This window comes from Hemitrygon akajei, chromosome 6 (assembly GCF_048418815.1).
Source record: "Hemitrygon akajei chromosome 6, sHemAka1.3, whole genome shotgun sequence".
NCBI lineage: Eukaryota > Metazoa > Chordata > Chondrichthyes > Myliobatiformes > Dasyatidae > Hemitrygon > Hemitrygon akajei.
In genome coordinates, this window is record NC_133129.1 from 127,869,424 (window position 1) to 127,891,439 (window position 22,016).

Genomic DNA, 22,016 nt, shown 5'->3' on the forward strand with positions numbered 1-22,016 from the left:
GAACAGCCCCTCAGACGCACCAGAAGAAACGCTAACGATCCCGTAATAGCAAAAACCAGTGGAAGGCCACGTGCGTCCTTTTCCGTTTGCCCCGGAATCGGTGGGCCCTGTACCACGGCAGAACGGTTTTTAGCTAACAATGGGGAAATCAACTCCCAACGACTCTCGAAGGATTGACATCATAAAAGGAATGGGCAAGTTTTAACCCGTCTTTCTCTCCAACCCAAAAGCTGCAGCTTGAATGAACTGAGTGACTTTTATATTTCCATCGGACAATACATTATCCCCTAGACAACGATAGAGCTATTTCTTATTATTATTATACCCGCACTTTTAGATTTAGTATTGACGACGTATCTTATCTGTGTGTTTGCATTGATATTATTTTTGTGTATTTTTATCAATAAATACTGTTAAAAATAATACCATCAGACTTCAACGGACCTCTCTATCTTTGCTGGTAAGTGACCCAGTTACGGGGTACGTAACAGCACATAATAACAATCAGGAATTTAACCTATTGCTTCTTTTGCTCATTGCAGGAAAGCAAAAAATACTTGTCCCTATTATTAAAACTAAAAAGGTACATGAAAGTGGTCCAAGAACAGTTTCATTCCTGTCATTATCAGTGGATTAATCAGCTCTTGAAAATTAAAAATCTTGAACATCTTGCCTTGTAAATGTCTCTTCTGGGAACCCACTTACAGCATACAGAATACAGGAGGCGAAATGAACTGATTTCTTAAATCTAATACAATGAAACCGATTGTTGACTGGGAAAGTAGATGGAAAGGTTGGCAATGGCTAGCATTTAAAAAAAATTAATGCAAAAATCACCATTAAGTATTCTCGTAAAGCACTAAAACCCAAAAAGAAGAATATCTAGCTGTGCCCAGAAAAAGAATTAATGATATAAGAAAATCCATGAGAGAGGCTTACAAAGTTGTCGAACACATCAGAAAGTCTAAGTATCGAAAGCAATGCAGAATTCAGAAATTGAGGATTCAGAATCAGAAGAATTTATGAAGAGTAAGCAAATAGTAGAGGAATTAGATAATCCCTGTCCCTGGCATCATGATAGAAGTACAAAAGTCCTGACAGAAGATCCAGTGAGAATGGCGAATTAAAGAAAATAAGTTGTATTGAGAGCATCCTGAGCAGCTGCATCACTGCCTGGTTCGGAAATTGCACCATCTCGGATCGCAAGGCCCTGCAGCGGATAGTGAGGTCAGCTGAGAAGATCATCGGGGACTCTCTTCCCGCCATCATGGACATTTACATTACACGCTGCATCCATAAAGGAAACAGCATTATGAAGGACCCCATGCACCCCTCATACAATCTCTTCTCCCTCCTGCCGTCTGAGAAAAGTCTCCGAAGCATTCGGGCTCTCACGACCAGACTATGTAACAGTTTCTTTCCCCAAGCTATCAGACTCCTCAATACCCGAAGCCTGGACTGACACCTTGCCCTACTGTCCTGTTTATTATTTTTTGTAATGCCTGCACTGTTTTTGTGCACTTTATGCAGTCCTGTGTAGGTCTGTAGTCTAGAATAGTTTTCTCTGTGTTGTTTTTTTTCATAGTTCAATCTAGTTTTTGTACTGTGTCATGTAACACCATGGTCCTGAAAAATGTTGTCTCATTCTTACTATGTACTATACCAGCAGTTATGGTCAAAATGACAATAAAAGTGACTTGACTTGACTTACTAGTATTGAAGTAAAGTACTGAAGAGTGAGAGCAGGGAGTTAATGAGCAGTCAGACGAACATTAATAATAAGGATATGCCAAAATCTATAATATACTAACAAAACAGCAGTCTAACAGCATTGATTTATTAAAGCCAAATAATGTTTGATTAACCTACTAATTAAGCTAATAGGAGAGATACGTGGAAACAATGAATGAAGTGTCTTGGATTTTCAGAAGCCTTTCAATAACACCTACACAATAAGGCTAAGTACAAGGAGTAGCAGTGGTAACATACTGTTATGAACTAAGAATTGGATATTAGAGAGAAAGTCAGATGTAGGAATAGAAGTCTTTCTCAGGCTGGAAAGCTATGATAAATGGGGTACTGTAGAGGTCAGTATTTGAGAGCTTGTCACTCGATCTACATCAACAATTTGTCTATAAACAAGCTTCAAAAGTATAAGCAAGCTAAAGGATTGTACAAGGTAGGCAACACAGTGGGGTAGTGGTTAATGTAATGCTTTGCACCGCCAGTGATCAGAAGATTAGGGGTTCAATTCTCACTGCTGTCTGTGAGGAGGTTGTATGTTCTTCATGTGACCTCATGAGTTTCCTCCAGTTTCCTCCCACATTCCAAAAAGACGGATTGGTTAGAGTTGTGGGCATGCTATGTTGCCGGCAGATGCATGGCAATACATGGGAGCTGCCTCCAGCACTTCTTTGAACTTTGTTGATTATTGATGCAAATGACACATTTCACTGCATGTTTCAATGTCCCTCTACAAAGCCCATCTCTTTAATCCCTTTAAAATATGGAAAAGGTAAAATAATGTAAAAAAAATGAGGTGCAGAAGCAATGGGAATGGTAAGTAATGATGTTTGAAGAGACAAGTCAAGGGAAGTCAACATGCAAGTGAAACGAGCAATTAAAAAAATTACCAAAGGATTCAGTATAAGAATAAGGATGTCACACAACAATCTTTTTACCTGGAGAAGGATATACATCATAGGCAGAATGCAGCAAAATCAAATAGCCTATGGCCTAGGCCAATATTACATTAATTTTAAAAGAATGAGACTATTCTTACAAGGCTCAATAGGCTGGATGCAGGAATAATGCTTTCCTGACTAAGTCTAAAACCAAGGATCTCAGTCTTGGGAAAATGGGAAATGAATTTTATGTTTGCTCTACCCTAGGGAGCTATGGTGCCTCAGTCAGCAAGTTTACTTAAACAGGAGGTCCAGAAATTTATGGAGGTTAAAAGGGAACAAAGGTTGTGTGGATAGTGCAGATAAATAGCAATGAAATAACTGCTGGCCTTGTTGAATGGCAGAACAGACTTCAACAATAACATGCTCCATACCTATTTCTTATATTAAATGGAAAGCTTCTTCAATAATTTATTGAAAAGATGAGAATTTCATTACCAAGCTTATCAGGTGATTTCTAGTTAGTTTAGTTTCCCTGGAGCTACCTCATAAAATAAGTATTCAAATGGACACAGCACATGATTGCAAGGTTTTTTTTTTGGCTAGAAATTGAATGGAATGTTAAATAATGTCATTGGGATCAAGTGCATCTGAGCAATGGAGGTTTCATTTGAGGCTGCAGCATGGGAAAATTAATTACACACAAGGGCCAGACCTTGCATTTCACTTACAAGTTAGATCAATGGGGATTGCATGATGGAAATCAAGCAAATCCGGGCCAGCTCACCTGAACATGGCATGGAAAATAAGATCAGGAAGGAGGAAGGACAGTCCCAAAAGAAGACACATCACAATGGATAAATATATTTTTCAAAGGCTCCCAGCTCAGACTTACAAGTCTAAAAAGTGCTTAGACAATTTCATTTAGTACACCCTCAAGCCAGGCCTGTATCAGTTTGAGTGGATGAGTTGGTTCTCAAAGGAGCAGTTCTAAGTTATTGTAAAATATGGTTAAAAATCAATACATTTAGCAAGGACAAGAGTGATGAGTAAGTGGATCTATGAGCAGTGGGACAATGGCAATAGTTTTTCCATGTTTATTCTTTAATATTTTGGCCACCCAGATTATAGAATCGAATAGCAATTTTCCTCCTCCAATATGAGGACTGTCACAGATAATTGATTTAAGTTGGGGCACAAACTGTCATGACATATCAGATTACATCGGAAAATTTAATGTTCTGAATCTTCACATTGCACAAAGGTATAAAATACAATTTTTCGAGGAGTCTTTACTGAACTCAATGCTATGGATCTAATGTACTATTTTCAACAGTTGAGAGCTAATGGATTTTGTCACATATAACGACAGTAAACACACTTGCTGAACCAGGTTTTAGCACAGCACCTCTCAGTATCCTGGAGGGATTTTAAAAAAAGCAAGGCATAAAAGAGAACACATTCTTTGGATTTCAGAAAGAAAAGAATTAGACAAGTTACAAGAGACTATCACTTACCTTTTAATATTATAGGCAGTGTCCTGAGGAGTTTCTTCCAATAAGGTAACATAAACTAGTGCACAAGTCAGGATAAATAACACAGTCAAGGTGTGAGCTCTCCTGTAAATAGAAATAGAATTGCTGCTTCAATAACTATTCCATGGCTGAAAAAACCCAAATGATATCTACAAGGTTAGACAGCTACCAGGAAATGTTTTTTAAATTGATAAAAATATTCAGCTCAAAACAGTAACTAACTTAGAAAACAAATTCACTGTAAAAATCACTGACATTTCCAACTACTTACTTCCCAATGAATTGTAAAATATCGAAGTTCAAACTAAATTTATCAAAGTTCAAATATCACCACATACAACACTGAGTTTCATTTTCTTGCGGACTTTCACAGTAAATACAAGAAACAACAGAATCAAGGAAAGACCATCCCCAACTAATGTGCAAAAGACAAAAAGAAAATATATAAATAAGTAATAAATGTCAAGAACGTAAGATGAAGAGTTCTTGAAAGTGAGTCCATCAGTAGTGGGAAGAGTTCTGTGCTGGGGTGAGTGAAGTAATTCTTCCTGGTTCAAAAGCCTAATGGTTGAGGGTAATAACCATTCCTGAACCTGGTGGTGTGAAGCCTGAGGCTCCTGTACATTTGTCCTGATGGCAGCAGTGAGGAGAGAGCATGGCCTAGATAGTGGGGGTCCTTGTTGATGGATGCTGCTTTCCTGTGGCGGTGTTCCATGTAGATGTGCTCAGTGCTGGGGAGAGCTTTATCCATGACGGACTGAGTTGTATCCACTACTTTTTGTCGGCTCTTCTGTTCAAAGGCATTCAAGTTTACATACCAGTCTACATTGCAACCAATATACTCTTCACCATACATCAACAGAAGTCTGTCAAAGTTGTAGACGACATGTTGAATCTTTCCAAACTTCTGAGAAAGTAGAGGCATGCCATGCTTTCTTAGCAATGGCACTTAGGTGCTGGACCCAGGACAGATCCTCCTAAATGATAACAACTGAGGAATTTAAAATTGCTGACCTCTTCACCTCTGATTCCCCCAATCAGGACTGGCTCGTGGACCTCTGGCTTCTTCCTCCTGATCAGCTCTGTCATCTTGCTGACATTGAGTGAAAGATTGTTGTTGTGGAATTTCTCAGCCAGATTTTCATACTGTCACATGTGTTTATTAAAATTTTAACTTTTGTTTGATAATTGTCTTCTCAGTCCCAGTGAAGCTCAATACTTTTAGTATAACATTCAGTTATTACTAGACTATTAAACATAGACTCTCAAACTGAATCTGCTGAAATCAGGTCAACCCCCTCTTATCCTCTTCTTGGCCACTGCCAGTGCTTCAATTCTTTCAAATCTGATTTTGTTTTATACCTGCACCATTTTTAAGCATTTAAATCTTGAGGAGGAATTTAATCTGAGCTGGTAGGAACCTGAACCTGATCCCTTGACTGATGCCAAAGCGCTGAACTCATCTAAAGTTTCAGTGTAAAGTTAACCTACAGCAGTACAAGGGGATCCTTTTAGACACTCCAAAATACATTCTCACTAGATCCCAAAAGAATCACAAAAGCATTAATTTTAACATTTTCACATTTAAAAAAAGTTAAACAGAAAGCCCAGTGTTCTCATAAACATGAAACTTTTTTGTGACTAAAAATAATTAGGCAAAAATTTAAAAATCCTGATAAAATTCTCACTCTAGTCCCTCCATTACCCACTTTCAAAAAATCCCTCAAACAATGGCAGTCAGGCATTATGCACATTGTCCTGTGTTCCCAAATGTATTCAATTTTATCTGTATATTAACAGAAACTAAAATCCTTCACTACAAATCCAATACAGCCTTGGAATTGTAAACATGTACTTATTGTGACAGGTCAGCTAATAGCTCTCCAAACAAGTATTTTAAAAAGACGAACAAGCTTTTTGTCACCAAAGGTCATGCATTGTAGATAAGCGGTTATAGTCAGTGACAGTCTCAGCACTAACTGAAGAGACACAATAGAACTATTGCAGTATTCTGCAAAAATAAATTTCGCTATGGCAACAAAGCTCCAACTAGCACTGCCACCCATTCATCAACTGCATCCCTAAATAGAGAAATCCAAACAAGATGAAAGAAATTTAACAGAGAAATACCAGCATTATTTTAAAATGTGTTGAACAACAAGGAAATCTTACATTTTGCTTTTACATCTGATGTAAAAACAGCAGCACAATAAAAGAGTACTTACAATCTAAATACTTAAAAAATTACAAAAACTATTAAAATACAGAAATTTAAATCTTGGGAGTACTCAAGGTTACAAAGTAAGATAGTAATACAGGTTCAAGGTGCCAAACTGGCCCTGCACATTCTCACCACCTTTTGAGAACTGTCATGTTATATGTACCATGCTACATATTTAGGTAACTGGTAGGCAAATCATGACAATACAGATCAATGGCAAATAGCTGAGTCACGTCAATTATGAAGAATCTTACTAAACTGCATTCCACAACACTAAGTCAAGCAAAAATATTCTAAATACTCATGCCTTAACCCTTTAAGTCAACCTCAAACTCAGAACAAACCAGCAATACCAAACTATTTGTTAGTTAAGAGTCTGATAAAAAATATTTTTCTCACACACACACACACACACACACACACACACACACACACACACACACACACACACACACACACACACACACACACACACACACACACACAGACACAGACACAGACACAGACACAGACACACAGAGTGAGTGAGTGTCTGTGTCTGTCTAACTCCCCTGGGAGTAGTAAACAAGTTATTATGATACTTTGAAATACCAGATAAAAATGCAGGTTCTGCTCAAGTAGATATAAATAAAACTTTCTGCGAAGGCTGAGGAAAGTCCATCTCCCACCCCCCATCCTCATCACATTCTACAGGGGTTGTATTGAGAGCATCCTGAACAGCTGCATCACTTCGGAAATTGCACCATCTCAGATCGCAAGACCCTGCAGCGGATAGTGAGGTCAGCTGAGAAGATCATCCGGGTCTCTCTTCCCGCCATTACAGACATTTATACATGCTGCATCCGCAAAGCAAACAGCATTATGAAGGACCCTACACACCCCTCATACAAACTCTTCTCTGTCCTACCATCTGGGAAAAGGCACCGAAGCATTCAGGCTCTTACGACCAGACTATGTAACAGTTTCTTCCCCCAAGCCATCAGACTCCTCAATACCCAGAGCCTGGACTGACACCAACTTACTGCCCTGTACTGTGACTATTGTTTTGTTTATTATTTATTGTAATGCCTGCACTGTTTTGTGCACTTTAGGCAGTCCTGGGTAGGCCTGTAGTCAAGTGTAGTTTTTTTTCTGTGCTGTTTTACACAGTGCAGTTTTTGTACTGTTTCATGTAGCACCATGGTCCTGAAAAACGTTGTCTCGTTTTTACTGTATACTGTACCAGCAGTTATGGTTGAAATGACAATAAAAAGTGACTTGACTTGATACCTCAAAGATTCCAATATGATTTTGCATTAACTTTGTTTACAAGCAGGATTGGATACGAATCAATTCACTTGTATAAACAGTATTTTATTGAAGCTACTGTATATATTTTTCAAGAAGATATCACCTTAAGTTTGTCAAGCCCACGTTTACTTCAGTTGCAGCTTGCATTCCAAAAGAAAATATGGACATAAATTCAGTGGCCATTTTGTTAGGTACACCTGCTCATCAATGCAAATATCTAATCAGCCAATCACGTGGCAACAACTCAATGCATAAAAGCATGCAGATATAGTTAAGCAGTTGTTCAGATCGAGCATCAGAATGGGGAAGAAATGGCCTTGACTGTGGAATGATTGTTGGTGCCAGTTGAGATGATTTGAGTAACTCAAACTGATCTCCTGGGATTTTCACACACAATAGTCTCTAGAATTTAGACAATGGTGAGAAAAACAAAAAAAAGCTAGCAGCAGATCTGTGGGTGAAAATGCTTTAATAATGAGAGATATCAGATCGCACAAGTTGAACCTTGAAGCGAGCTACAGCAGCAGGCAACCAGGGGCAGGCACTCAGTGGCCACTTTATTAGGTACCTCCTACGTACTTCTATGCCTTATGTGCTTCATACTTGTAAACACCAACTCAACAACAGCAACTGAGTGCCAATGTTAACAAAACTAAAAATATGTTGCAGGGTAAAGAAAATGAAGGCATAGTTGACGATTTAACAGACTTAGAAACAGGAAGACATAAGGGAAAATAATAAAGTTTGAAAGCCCCAGAATAAACCAATAAGGATGGAGTACAGAAAGCAACAAATCAGCCCGTTAAATTTGTGCATCAATTAAGGCAGACCTATTCCCCACATTCTGAACTGTCTGGAGATACAAAAGAAAGATATAGAAGGATAAAGGAGAGAAATAAAAATATGAATAGCTAGGTATAAAACATTGCAGTTGCTGCAAATTTAAAATGGGAGAATTCTGGATGAACACTACATCTGAGGAGAGAGAAACATCATTGTTACTAGCAACTTCTGACAAATTGGTAAAGCTCATTAACTGAAATTGTAGAATTTAACATTGAGCCAGTAGTATTTCTTTACAAAAAAATGTATCTCTGCTACTCCAGCTTGCCACATTTCAAAAGAAGAGGAGAACAGAACAAAAAAGGAGGTTGGCCAAGGAATGGAACTGAAAATTAATGTGACAAACAAATGGAAGCTCAAGTCCACAGCTACAAATTGATTAAGAGGTATTCTGCAAAACAAAAAACCAAAGTCCGCAGATGCTAGAAATCCAAATCATAAAGAAAAAAATTCTAGAAACACTAGGCTACTAACCCAAAATGTTAATCCGAAACCCCCTCCACAGATGCTCAGGATTTTCTGTTCTGTAATCAGTCAGCCCCATCTGCATTTAGTTTCTCCAAAGTAGAGAAGAACATATCCTAAGCATATACATCAACTTCAAAGTTAAATGATCAAAGTACATATATGTCACTGCATACTATCCCGAGATTCATTTGCTTGAGGGCATTCACTGTGAATATGAAGAAATACAACAGAATCAATAAAGTATTGCACACAAAGATGAACAAACAACCAATGTACTCCTCCAGATAGACTTATTAAAACGCCTTCATAATCTTCTCTCAGGTGATCAGTCTCTCTTTAACATCCCATGGACCTTTAACATCTGCAGGACGATGCTGAGGATGTTCTACGAGGCTGTGGTGGCCAGTGCTATCATGTTTGTTGTCATGTGCTGGGGCAGCAGGCTGAGGGTAGCAGACACCAACAGAATCAACAAACTCATCCGTAAGGCCAGTGATGTTGTGGGGGTGGAACTGGACTCTCTGACGGTGGTGTCTGAAAAGAGGATGCTGTCCAAGTTGCATGCCATCTTGACAATGTCTCCCATCCACTCCATAATGTACTGGTTAGGCACAGGAGTACATTCAGCCAGAGATTCATTCCACTGAGATGCAACACTGAGCGTCATAGGAAGTCATTCCTGCCTGTGGCCATCAAACTTTACAACTCCTCCCTCAGAGTGTCAAACAGCCTGAGCCAATAGGCTGGTCCTGGTCTTATTTCCACTTGGCATAATTTACTTACTATTATTTAATTATTTATGGTTTTATATTGCTATATTTCTACACTATTCTTGGTTGGTGTGATTGTAATGAAACCCAATTTCCCTCAGGATCAATAAAGTATGTCTGTCTTAGTCTCAATCCCATCATAGTTGCTATTTTTACACAAGCCTGTTTTCTGAACTTAAAATAAAATATTTCAACACTAAATAATATTTATAAATTGAACAAATGATCACTGATACAAATCTGTTCCTCCCTAACTGATATTTCTAATACTACCCTTCCTTCCACTTGTACAGAATCTGCCATATTTAGCTTTGAAATCAAAGTTGATCTAATCCTGGCCTACACCACACTCTTAGTTCCAACAACCTTCCATTCCCCACAAGTCTATAACTCTGTATCAGTCTTCATGGCTTTCTTTTTACCCACTGCTTTATAAAAATTCACAGGTAAAATGATGGCCATTGTATATTACATGCTATGGACACGATAGAGACACCCAGATAGTATGTTGCCTCCCCGATTAGGGACGTCTCAGATCTGGTCCATGGCATTCTAAATAGGCAGGGTGAGCAGACAGTAGTCTTGGTACATATTGGCACCAATAATATAGGTAGGAAAAAGGAGGAGGTCCTGACGAGAGAATTTAGGAAGCTAGACAGAAAGTTGAAAAATAAGGCAACTCAGAGGAGTCATCTCCAGATTGCTGCCTGCACCATGTGTTATTGACGGCAAAAATATAATGATTTGGCAGAATGCGTGATTGAGGAACAGCTGCAGGGGGCAGGATTTCAGATTTCTTCATCATTGCCATCTCTTCTGGACATAGTATAAACTGTACAAAAGGGACAGGTGACACCTGAATTTGAAGGAGACCAATATCTTTGCAGGCTGGTTTGCTAGATCTGTTGAGGAGAGTTTAAAATAATTTAGCAGGTAGATGCAGTTGGTATACAAGTAGATGCAGTGTGTAGTGAGACTGTGGGGAAGGACAGGAGGATGATGGGGCAAAATTGCAGACAGTGGGATGAGTTAAAGTACAAGAGGGGGCCAAAATTAAAGAATGATGAAGATAGGATTGAAGGTGTTATATTTGAATGCAGGCAGCAAATGGAACAAGGTAAATGATCTTGTGGCACAGTTAGAGATTAGCAGGTATGATGTTGTAGGCATCTCTGAGTTGCAGCAGAAAAAAGATATTAATTGTGAGCTTAACATCCAAGGATACATATTGTATTGAAAGGAGAGGCAGGTAGGCAGATCAGGTAGGGTGTCTCTTTTGGAAAAAAAATGAAATCAAATCCTTAGAAAAGAGTGATATAGGATCGGAAGAAATAGAATCCTAATGGATCGAATTAAGGAATGGCAAGAGTAAAAAAAAAATTAGGAGTCATATTTAAAGAGCAAACACGAGGAAATCTGCAGATGCTGGAAATTCAAACAACAACACACACAAAATGCTGGTAGAACATAGCAGGCTAGGCAGCGTCTATAGGGAGAAGCGCTGTCGACGTTTCGGGCCGAGACCCTTCGTCAGGACTAAGGATCTCGGCCTGAAACGTCGACAGCGCTTCTCCCTATAGACGCTGCCTAGCCTGCTGTGTTCTACCAGCATTTTGTGTGTGTTGTTGTTAGGAGTCATATACAAGCTTCCAAACAGTAGCCAGAATGGGGTCTACAAAATTCAAGAGATAGGAAAGGCATGTAAACAGGGCAATGTTGTAATAATCATGGGGGATTTCAATATGCAGGTGGATTGGGAAAATCCAGTTGGTGCTGGATCACAAGAGAGGGAATTGTAGAGTTCCTACGAGATGGCTTCTTAGAGCTGGTTATGCTGAGCCCACTAAGGGAACAGCAATTCTGAATTAGTATTTATGTAAAGACACAGATTACATTAGGGAGCTTAAGGTAAATGAATCCTTGGGATGTACTGATCATAGTATCCAAAATTCACCCTGCAGTTTGAGATGGAGAAGCTAAAGTCAAACATACCAGTAATACAGTAAAGGGAATTACAGAGACACGATCTGGCCAAAGTTGATTGGATGGGGACACTAGCAGGGATGATGGCAAAACAGCAACAGCTGATGTTTCTGGGAGAAATTCGAAAGGTACAGGAAAGATACATGAGGTACTGTGGCTGGCAAGGGAAGTTAAAGACAACATAAAATAGGGAATATAATATAGCAAAAATTAGTGGGAAAGTAAAGCATTAGGAAGCTTTTAAAAAGCAACAAAAAAAAGCCATAAAGGGAGAAAAGATGAAACATGAAGGCAAGCTAGTCAATAAAGGAGACAGAGTTTTTCAGATATATAAAGGGTAAAATAGAAACAAGAGTGGATATCGGACCACAGGAAAATGACATTGAAAAGATAGAACTGCAGGACACAGAAATGGCAGACAAACTGAATAAGCATTTTTTTAAAAAATCACTCTACTCTGGAAGACACCAGCAAAATGCCAAAAATTCAAGAGTGTCACGGGGCAGAAGTGAGTGTCATAGCTATTACTAAGGAGAAGGTGCTTGGGGAACTGAAAAGCCTCCTGTATCAGATTAATTACACCTGAGGGTTTTGAAGGAGGTAGCTGCAGTGATTGTGGAGGCATTAGTAATGATCTTTCAACAATCACTAGATTCTGGAATGGTTACTGAGGACTGGAAAATTCTAAATGTCACTCCTCTTTTTTAAGAAGGAAGGGGACAGAAGAAAAGAAATTATTGGCCAGGTAGCCTTACTTCAGTGTTTGGAAAGATGTTGGAGTCTATTATTAAGGATGAGGTTTTGGAGTACTTGGAGGCACATGATAAAATAGGCCGAAGTCAGCATGGTTTTCTAAAGAGGAGACCTTTCCTGACATAACTGTTAGAATTCTTTGCAGAAATAATAGGCAGGATAGACAAAGGAGAGTCAGTGGATGTTGTTTATTTGTTTGTTCAGAAGGTCTTTGAGAAGGTGCCGCACATGAGGCCACTAACAAGTTAAGAGCCCATGGTATTACAGGAAAGGCACTAGTGTGGATAGAAGACTGGTTGACTGGCAGGAGGCAAAGAGTGGGAATAAAAGGGGACTTTTCTATTTAGCTGTTGTTCAGTGATTTGGACAGAGGAATTACTAGCTTTGTAGCCAAGCTTGCAGACAATACGAAGATAAGTGGGGGCAGGCAGTGTTGAGGAAGCAGGATGTCTGCAGAAGGACTTAGACAGATTGGGTGAATGGGCAAAGAAGTGGTAGATGGAATACACCGTAGGGAAGTACATAGCTATGCACTTTGGCAGAAGGAATAAAGGTGTGGACTACTTTCTAAATGGGGAGAAAATACAAAAATCAGAGGTGCAAGAGAACTTGGGAGTCATTGTGCATGATTCCCTAAAGGTTAACTAGCAGGTTGAGGTAAATGCATTATCAGCATTCATTTTGAGAGGACTAGAATACAAAATCAAGGATGTAATGCTGAGGCGTTGGTTAGTTTTGGGCCCCTTATCTAAGCAAAGATGTGCTGGCATTGGAGAAGGTCCAGAGGAGAGTCACGAGAATAATATTGAGATGAAAGGGTGACTTGGATAGGTTAGGTGAGTGGGCAAATTCATGGTAGATGCAATTTAATGTGGATAAATGTGAGGTTATCCACTTTGGTGGCAAGAACAGGAAAACAGATTACCTGAATGGTGGCCGATTAGGAAAAGGGGAGGTGCAATGAGACCTGGGTGTCATTGTACACCAGTCATTGAAAGTGGGCATGCAGGTACAGCAGGCGGTGAAAAAGGCGAATGGTATGTTGGCATTCATAGCAAGAGGATTCTTGTACAAGAGCAGGGAGGTTCTGCTGCAGTTGTACAAGGCCTTGGTGAGACCACACCTGGAGTCTTGTGCTGCAGTTTTGGTCTCCTAATCTGAGGAAAGACATTCTTGCCATAGAGGGAGTACAAAGAAGGTTCACTAGATTGATTCCTGGGATGGCAGGACTTTCATATGAAGAAAGACTGGATCGACTGGGCTTATACTCGCTGGAATTTAGAAGATTGAGGGGGATCGCATTGAAACGTATAAAATTCTAAAGGGATTGAACAGGCTAGATGCAGGAAGATTGTTCCCGATGTTGGGGAAGTCCAGTACGAGGGGTCACAGTTTAAGGATAAAGGGGAAGCCTTTTAGGACCGAGATGAGGAGAAACTTCTTTACACAGAGGGTGGTGAATCTGTGGAATTCTCTGCCACAGGAAACAGTTGAGGCCAGTTCACTGGCTATATTTAAGAGGAAGTTAGATATGGCCCTTGTGGCTAAAGGGATCAGTGGGTACAGAGAGAAGGCAGGTACAGGGTTCTAAGTTGGATGATCAGCCATGATCATACTGAATGGCGGTGCAGGCTCAAAGGGCCGAATGGCCTACTCCTGCACCTATTTTCTATGAAAGGGTTAACATATGAGGGCTGGTCGATGGCTCTGGGCCTGTACTTGCTGGAGTTTTGAAGAATGAAGGGAGGATCTCATTGAAACCTATTGAATATTAAAAGGTCTGTATAAAGTGGATGTGGTGAAGATGTTTCTTATAGTGGGGGAGTCCAGGACCAGAGGGCACAGCCTCAGAATTGAAGAACGTCCATTTAGAAGAAATGATGAAAATTTTTTTTGGCCAAATAGTGGTGAATCTGTGGAGTTCATTGTACAGGCCAAGTTATTCTGTATATTTAAAGCAGAGGTTGGTAGGTTCTTGATTAATCAGGGTGTCAACGGTTATAGGGAGAGGGCAAGGGAATGTGATTGAGAGGGATAATAAAAGGCTTGATGAAATGGCAGAGCATACTTGATGGGCTGAATGGCCTAATTCTGCTCCTATGTCTTATGCGCTTAAATGTCTAACCAATGTCTAACCTGGATCCACCCAACCTCTCGCTCCACCCATTCCCTCTATCTTTTTATATTCACCATCTTTCAGTCCTGATGAAGGGTCTTAACCCTGAACATTGACTGTCTATTTACCTGATCCTCCGAATTCCTCGAATGAAAAATATAAGGTGGAGTTTTTTTTAATGATGTCACTACATACAATACTTTACTGAAACAGATGAGGCAATAAAAACATCTGGCTGGGATTCCAATCGATGTTAGATGTCAAATTTCAAGAGCGTAGTTCAACACTCAAACATTTGCTAAATCTATTGAATATATTACAGACTGCTAATCATTCCAAGATTAATAAAGATATAAAAATAGTGGAATATGAATAATAGAAGGAATAAGAGGAAATAAGTACTACAGTTACCAAGTCTAAGCTAGCTATTAGTGCTTACTCTAATAGGCTATCTACACTATGGTTAAAATGCAAAATAATATCATTGGATTAAATATTAAATACAGACCACAGCAATGTTTAAATATAGACACTAAGTTTCCTTTGTAGGAACTACATGAAGAAATTATTCCAAATTCGGATTCAAAGCCCTCATATGGCAGTCACATTAAAGGGAAATGCCTGATTCTAAAGAAACATTCTATTAATACCAAAAATCTTATCTGATTTTACATAGTATTAACTTTATTAGCGTTATATTACCCTCAGAGTGCTGAAAATGTTGCACGAGCCAAAAGGACTTTGATTCTTCATGTCAGCAACTAAGGCGATGATTATTGGCTTCAGGAGGAAACTAGAGGCCCCTGAGCCAGTCCTCATCAGGGGTCAGTAACTTTAAATTCCTCAGTGGTATTATTTCAGAGAACCTGTCCTGTGTCCAGCACATAAGTGCAATTCTAAAGAAAGCATAGCAGTGTTTCTACTTCCTTAGAAATTCGCGAAGATTCAGGCAAGACATCTAAAACTTTGACAAATTTCTATAGATTGACTATAGATTCTATAGTGGAGTATATATTAACAGGCTGCAACACTGTTTGGTATGGAAACGCCAATGCCCCTGGACAGAAAATCCTACAGAAAGTAGTGGATGCCGCCCAGTTCACCACAGGTAAAACCCTCCCCACCCCTGAGCACATGGAGAGTTGCCACAGGAAAGCAGCATTATCATCATCGGGGAACCCCACCACCCAGGTCATGCTCTTTTCTCACTGCTGCCATCAGGTAGAAGGTACAAAAGCTTCAGGACTCAGATCACCAGGTTCAGGAACAGTTATTACCCCTCTTGAACCAGAGAGGTTAACTTCACTTGCCATGTCACTGAACACTTCCCACAACCTATGGACTCACTTTCAAGTATTCTTCATGTTCTCCGTATTTATTATTCTCATTTCTTTTTATCTTTCTTTTTGTGAGAAAGTCTTCTCCTGTTGCTCAGAAATACTGGTTTGTTAAATGGAGACTATAAATTACCCCTGGGTGTAATGGACAAAATATCACAAGGGAATTGATGGACATATGCAAGAGACAATAAGTTATGGGCCATGGGAGAGTAAGAAAGAGAATGGGACTAATAGGATTGCTCCTATCAGACTAAGTAGAAGACAACTTAGAACAAATGGCCATGATTTACTTGTTTTAGCTCTGGCAGGCTACTAAAGTTCAAATTACACTGTTATCTTTGTAAATTCCGTAAATGGTACATTGTTATCTGTAACTCAGCATCTTTGTTACAATATCCCTAAATCCAGGGAAAAACATGAATGTGGTAAACTATGATAAAAGATTAAATCTGTATTAGATTTTCATTATGCAGAATGAAGAGCAGTGCATTGTGTCAGGGCTAACTATCCACCATAAAACATCACTGCAGTACCTGCACTTGCCAAAATTATTGAACAGTCTTTTTAATTAACGACCTCAAAAGTAGCACAGTAATTGAACTGATTTGATTGTATGGACATGGACAAAACACAATAGCTAATCTATTGTAAAAGTAATCACGAACATGAATTAGAAATTTGATATTATATAATGTGATTTCTGCAGCAGCCTGTAATAACTCAGCAACTGAAATCAGCTTTAAATATGTGAAGGTGACTCTTACATAAAGTATTACTTTAACCCTACGCCAAATCCTAATTACACGGAAGGTTTCATATCTTTTGTGGGTTAATAATGTAAATTCTACAGAAAACTTAATGAAAAAGTGCACTAAAACTGAATAAACTGGATCCAGACTTTAGATGTCACATTATATAGCATGCATTGGGGCAGAAATGCACCTGCTAAGGGAATCTGATGCTATCTATATTTCAACCAACAGGAGACTGATTTATCTGCTATTTCCAAACTGGAAGGATTCTATCCAGGCTATAAGAATCAAAACACTGCAGTGATGGAAGTACAGTATCCTGCAAACTCTTAACCATTCATTCTGAAAATTTAATCTTTCGAGCTTTGCAATATCATAACTTGCTGAGGCTTCATTTTACAAACTACTTCGTTTCTTGAAAATTAACAAAGTGCAGATGCTGGAAATCTGAAATTAAAAACAGAAAATGATGGAAATGATGGTCATGCATCAGTGGAAGAAAAATAAAAGTTAATATTTCAGTTCTGACAAAGGGTCTTCAATTTGAAACATCAACATCACAGATGCGGCTTGACCTGCTAAGTATTTCCAGCATTCTCAGTCTTTACATAATCTTACTCAAAACCAATTGGAAAGAAACTTGTATCTCGCAGTAATCTATTTCTCAGAGCAAACAGCAGGAACATAAATCTTGTGCCACCATTTAGCGCCAAAAGAGTGCACCCTACTGATTAAAAACAGCCCCGTTACAATATAGCTCCTCCCCAGCTCTGCCCTCAAAGTACTTCAAGTACCTGTCCAAGTCACTACCCAATTAATAACCACAAAATCATTATCATTCACCAGTCACCAAAATGCACCATAATTCCCAACCAGTCCCATTCCCCCAACACGTCTGCCAGCTCTGGCTCTACACACTTCCATTGCTGACTCTTCCCCTTTCCCCATCAGCAGTGATTCCTCTCTCACCCCCGTGTCAGTCATCAGACAGCAGCCCCTCTTCCCCTCCCCCATCACAAGCCTCTGTCTCCCCCCCACCCCCCCATTACTAGTCAGTAGTCCTTCTCCCCACCCTATTGCCAGTCATCAGCCTCTCACCTCCCCCCCCCCGCCCCCCCCGTCACTGGTCAGCAGCCCCTCTCTCACATCCCCTGTCTCCAGTCAGCAGCCCCTCTCTTCCACCCCCCCATCACCGGTTAGCAGCCCCTATTTCCCCCCCCCCATCACCGGTCAGCAGCCCCTCTCTCACATCCCCCCCCTCTGTCTCCAGTCAGCAGCCCCTATTCCCCCCCCCCCCATCACTGGTCAGCAGCCCCTCTCTCTCCCCCTCCCATCACGTCAGTAGCCCCTCTCCCCCCAATCACCGGTCAGCAGCCCCTCTCTCCCCCCCCCGTCACCGGTCAGCAGCCCCTCTCTACCCCCAATCGCCAGTCAGCAGCCCCTCTCTACCCCCAATCGCCAGTCAGCAGCCCCTCTCTCCCCCCAATCGCCAGTCAGCAGCCCCTCTCTCCCCCCATCGCCAGTCAGCAGCCCCTCTCTCCCCCATCGCCAGTCAGCAGCCCCTCTCCCCCATCGCCAGTCAGCAGCCTCTTCCCCAATCGCCAGTCAGCAGCCCCTCTCTCCCCCATCGCCAGTCAGCAGCCCCTCTCCCCCATCGCCAGTCAGCAGCCCCTCTCCCCCCCATCGCCAGTCAGCAGCCTCTTCCCCAATCGCCAGTCAGCAGCCCCTCTCTCCCCCATCGCCAGTCAGCAGCCCCTCTCCCCCCCATCGCCAGTCAGCAGCCCCTCTCCCCCCCATCGCCAGTCAGCAGCCTCTTCCCCAATCGCCAGTCAGCAGCCCCTCTCCCCCCCATCGCCAGTCAGCAGCCTCTTCCCCAATCGCCAGTCAGCAGCCCCTCTCTCCCCCATCGCCAGTCAGCAGCCCCTCTCCCCCATCGCCAGTCAGCAGCCCCTCTCTCCCCCATCGCCAGTCAGCAGCCCCTCTCTACCCCCAATCGCCAGTCAGCAGCCCCTCTCTCCCCCCATCGCCAGTCAGCAGCCCCTCTCTCCCCCATCGCCAGTCAGCAGCCCCTCTCCCCCATCGCCAGTCAGCAGCCCCTCTCCCCCCATCGCCAGTCAGCAGCCCCTCTCCCCCCCATCGCCAGTCAGCAGCCTCTTCCCCAATCGCCAGTCAGCAACCCCTCTCCCCCCCATCGCCAGACAGCAGCCCCTCTCCCCCCCATCGCCAGTCAGCAGCCCCTCTCCCCCCCATCGCCAGACAGCAGCCCCTCTCCCCCCCATCGCCAGTCAGCAGCCCCTCTCCCCCCATCGCCAGTCAGCAGCCCCTCTCCCCCCATCGCCAGTCAGCAGCCCCTCTCCCCCAATCGCCAGTCAGCAGCCCCTCTCTCCCCCCATCGCCAGTCAGCAGCCCCTCTCCCCCCATCGCCAGTCAGCAGCCCCTCTCCCCCATCGCCAGTCAGCAGCCCCTCTCTCCCCCCATCGCCAGTCAGCAGCCCCTCTCCCCCCATCGCCAGTCAGCAGCCCCTCTCCCCCATCGCCAGTCAGCAGCCCCTCTCTCCCCCATCGCCAGTCAGCAGCCCCTCTCTACCCCCAATCGCCAGTCAGCAGCCCCTCTCTCCCCCCATCGCCAGTCAGCAGCCCCTCTCTCCCCCCATCGCCAGTCAGCAGCCCCTCTCTCCCCCATCGCCAGTCAGCAGCCCCTCTCCCCCATCGCCAGTCAGCAGCCCCTCTCCCCCCATCGCCAGTCAGCAGCCCCTCTCCCCCCCATCGCCAGTCAGCAGCCTCTTCCCCAATCGCCAGTCAGCAACCCCTCTCCCCCCCATCGCCAGACAGCAGCCCCTCTCCCCCCCATCGCCAGTCAGCAGCCCCTCTCCCCCCCCATCGCCAGACAGCAGCCCCTCTCCCCCCATCGCCAGTCAGCAGCCCCTCTCCCCCCATCGCCAGTCAGCAGCCCCTCTCCCCCCCTCAGTTCTCACCAGAAGAAAGTGACGGTACCATCGTCAAACACTTCGGACTCTGTACTGCGCCGGGCCTCGTCTACATTGTCCCGGCGCCCGCCGCTCGCCCCCTCCCCGCGATGCTGCCGACTTCCCGTCTCCAGCTCCGGCTCACTCCACAATCCGTTCGGCTCGCCGCCGCCGCCGGCCGGTCTCCTCACCGTGCCACGATCGGCACTGGTCCCGCGAAACATCGCGGTGCTGTAGCAGGGTGCCGGACCGCAGCAATCACTTGACCGGTCTCCGATACTACCTTCACTCCACGGGCAGCGAGCGGCACTGACCAGCTCCTACAGCATCAGTGCGCAGGCGCACCCCACCCCGCCCTCATGAAGTAGCCGGGGCGGGACTGGCACTACAACGAGGCTAGAGGGGCATGTCTCTCGTTCGGTTATCACAACGAGGCGTAAGGGGCAGATCCAGAATCGAAACAAATTTCGATGGCTGCTGTTGTTCAAGTAATAGCGGAAGAGTGGGCACCACATGAGGGTTAGTGGCAGACATCCCACCCTGCCAAAACTCATTTCAGGGAGGTAGCACCCCACACCCTCCCCCCCACCCGTCGACCTCCAAGTGTGTATGTATACAGGACATTTGATTATGAAAGAACACAACAATTTATTTGATCACTTATTGAAACTACACACACACATATATATATGCACCTTATTGAATATTTTGTTGGCAGTCTCAATACTAATAGCTAAATGCTAATGCAAATAGCTTTTCTATTTCTTTTGCAAACTTTACTTGTACTGTGATGTGGCTTGCTTGGCAGATTTGAGCATTTTGCCGGAAGTCTCAACCTCATAGCAGTCTGTGTCAATGAATCTATTAATTTTGCAAGACATCAGAGTGACAAGTGTTTTGTAAGACAGCTGACTTCTGAATTCTGTCTTAATGTGACACACCATGCTGAATGCCCTTTCTACATCACAATTAGAATTTGGCAGCACCAAATGCAGCTTCATCAACTGGCAGAGCTCTTTGAATCTCAACTGCCCTGTGCTCACAGATTTTACTTCGGACAGCTTCCCCCAGAACTCATCAACTGGCAAACTTTTGTAGTTTGGCACCAGTCCTTCAAGGTTAGTTGAGACAAAATCCAGGACTTCCAAGTGGAGCTGTTCTCTTGCACCTGCCTTGATCACATTTGGAAATCTCTCTGCCAAAGTCAGACTCTGCTCTGGATTCACCTCATCTTGTCTCGCTGTATTGACCACTGACAGATTTTTCAAGATTTGGTCTCTCATTGGGAACTTCTCCAAGATTTTTTGAAAGCACCTGACATAGAATACTCTGGCATCTTCGAAGAACTGCTTTGTCTTGTAAGGCGGGATCTCTTGTGCTTCCTCACTTAGCAACTGAATCTAAATCTGAATCTGAACTGCCTGCTTGCCAGGTACCCAATAAAAAGCTCTTCCTCTGGGCGGGAATTTCAGGGTTGCTCACATCGATCTCCTGAATGTTCTGTTCTCTCAGTACCTTTGGCTCATATTTTCTTTTTCTTGGAACACTCTGCCGTGGCGCTGCAGGACACTAAACTGAACTGATGGACAATGAGAGAGAGAGAGAGGTCGATTGTAAAGACCGCCCACAGAGAAAACAAAGCAACACACACAAAATGCTGGTGGAACACAGCAGGCCAGGCAGCATCTATAGGGAGAAGCGCAGCCAATGATTCGGGCCGAAACTCTTCGTCAGGACAAATCTCTTAATATATTTCCTTTCCGTTGGTTCTGACGAAGGGTCTCAGCACAAAACGTCGACTGTGCTTCTCCCTATAGATGCTGCCTGGCCTGCTGCGTTCCACCAGCATTTTGTGTGTTGCTTGAATTTCCAGCATCTGCAGATTTCCTTGTGTTTTCACAGGGAAAACAGATAGGTCTACTTAGCACAAAGAGAGACCAATCAGGATTCTCATTCTCTCTCTCTCTCTCTCCCTTTCTCTCCCTTTCCCTCCCTCTCTCTCCTCCCCCCCCCCCCCCAACACTCTCAAAAAAATCGATTTCCGGGATATTGTACCTCATCTGTGGGTGTCAGGGAGCTGCTATCAATATGCGGAAGACTCCCAGGAGACTTCTGGGAGAGGTGGGATGTCTGTAGTGGCTTGTGGCCTACTGGTGCCCCTTCTTCTATTAGAATAAGGATAGAATGAACAAATCAGTCACAGAATAGTGACTGTTGCAATTTAAACAAAAAGGTAGTTGGCAAGACTGCATGCGTACATGGTGGATTGTGGAGGAAAGATATACAAAGCACACTGCAGGTCAGACAGCAACTGTGGAAAGAGAAAACTTGTAATATTACAAGTTAGTTTTAAGTT

The 22,016-nt window shown here is 42.9% G+C and overlaps 1 protein-coding gene across 2 annotated transcripts in view; it reads right to left on the reverse strand.

Annotated features, from left to right (window-relative positions):
• Window positions 1-19,988, reverse strand: part of ptdss2 (phosphatidylserine synthase 2) — an 82,558-nt gene extending 62,570 nt beyond the window's left edge. For both annotated transcript variants that reach the window (XR_012099328.1, XM_073049213.1), the window contains exons 1-2: window positions 19,670-19,988; window positions 4,142-4,243 (exon numbers count right to left, since the gene is read on the reverse strand). Coding sequence is in view for 1 of the 2 variants with exons in the window: in XM_073049213.1 (XP_072905314.1) it covers window positions 4,142-4,243; window positions 19,670-19,884 (317 nt within the window). In the remaining variant the exon portion in view is untranslated. The remainder of the gene's footprint in view (window positions 1-4,141; window positions 4,244-19,669) is intronic.
• Window positions 19,989-22,016: the final 2,028 nt, after the last annotated feature.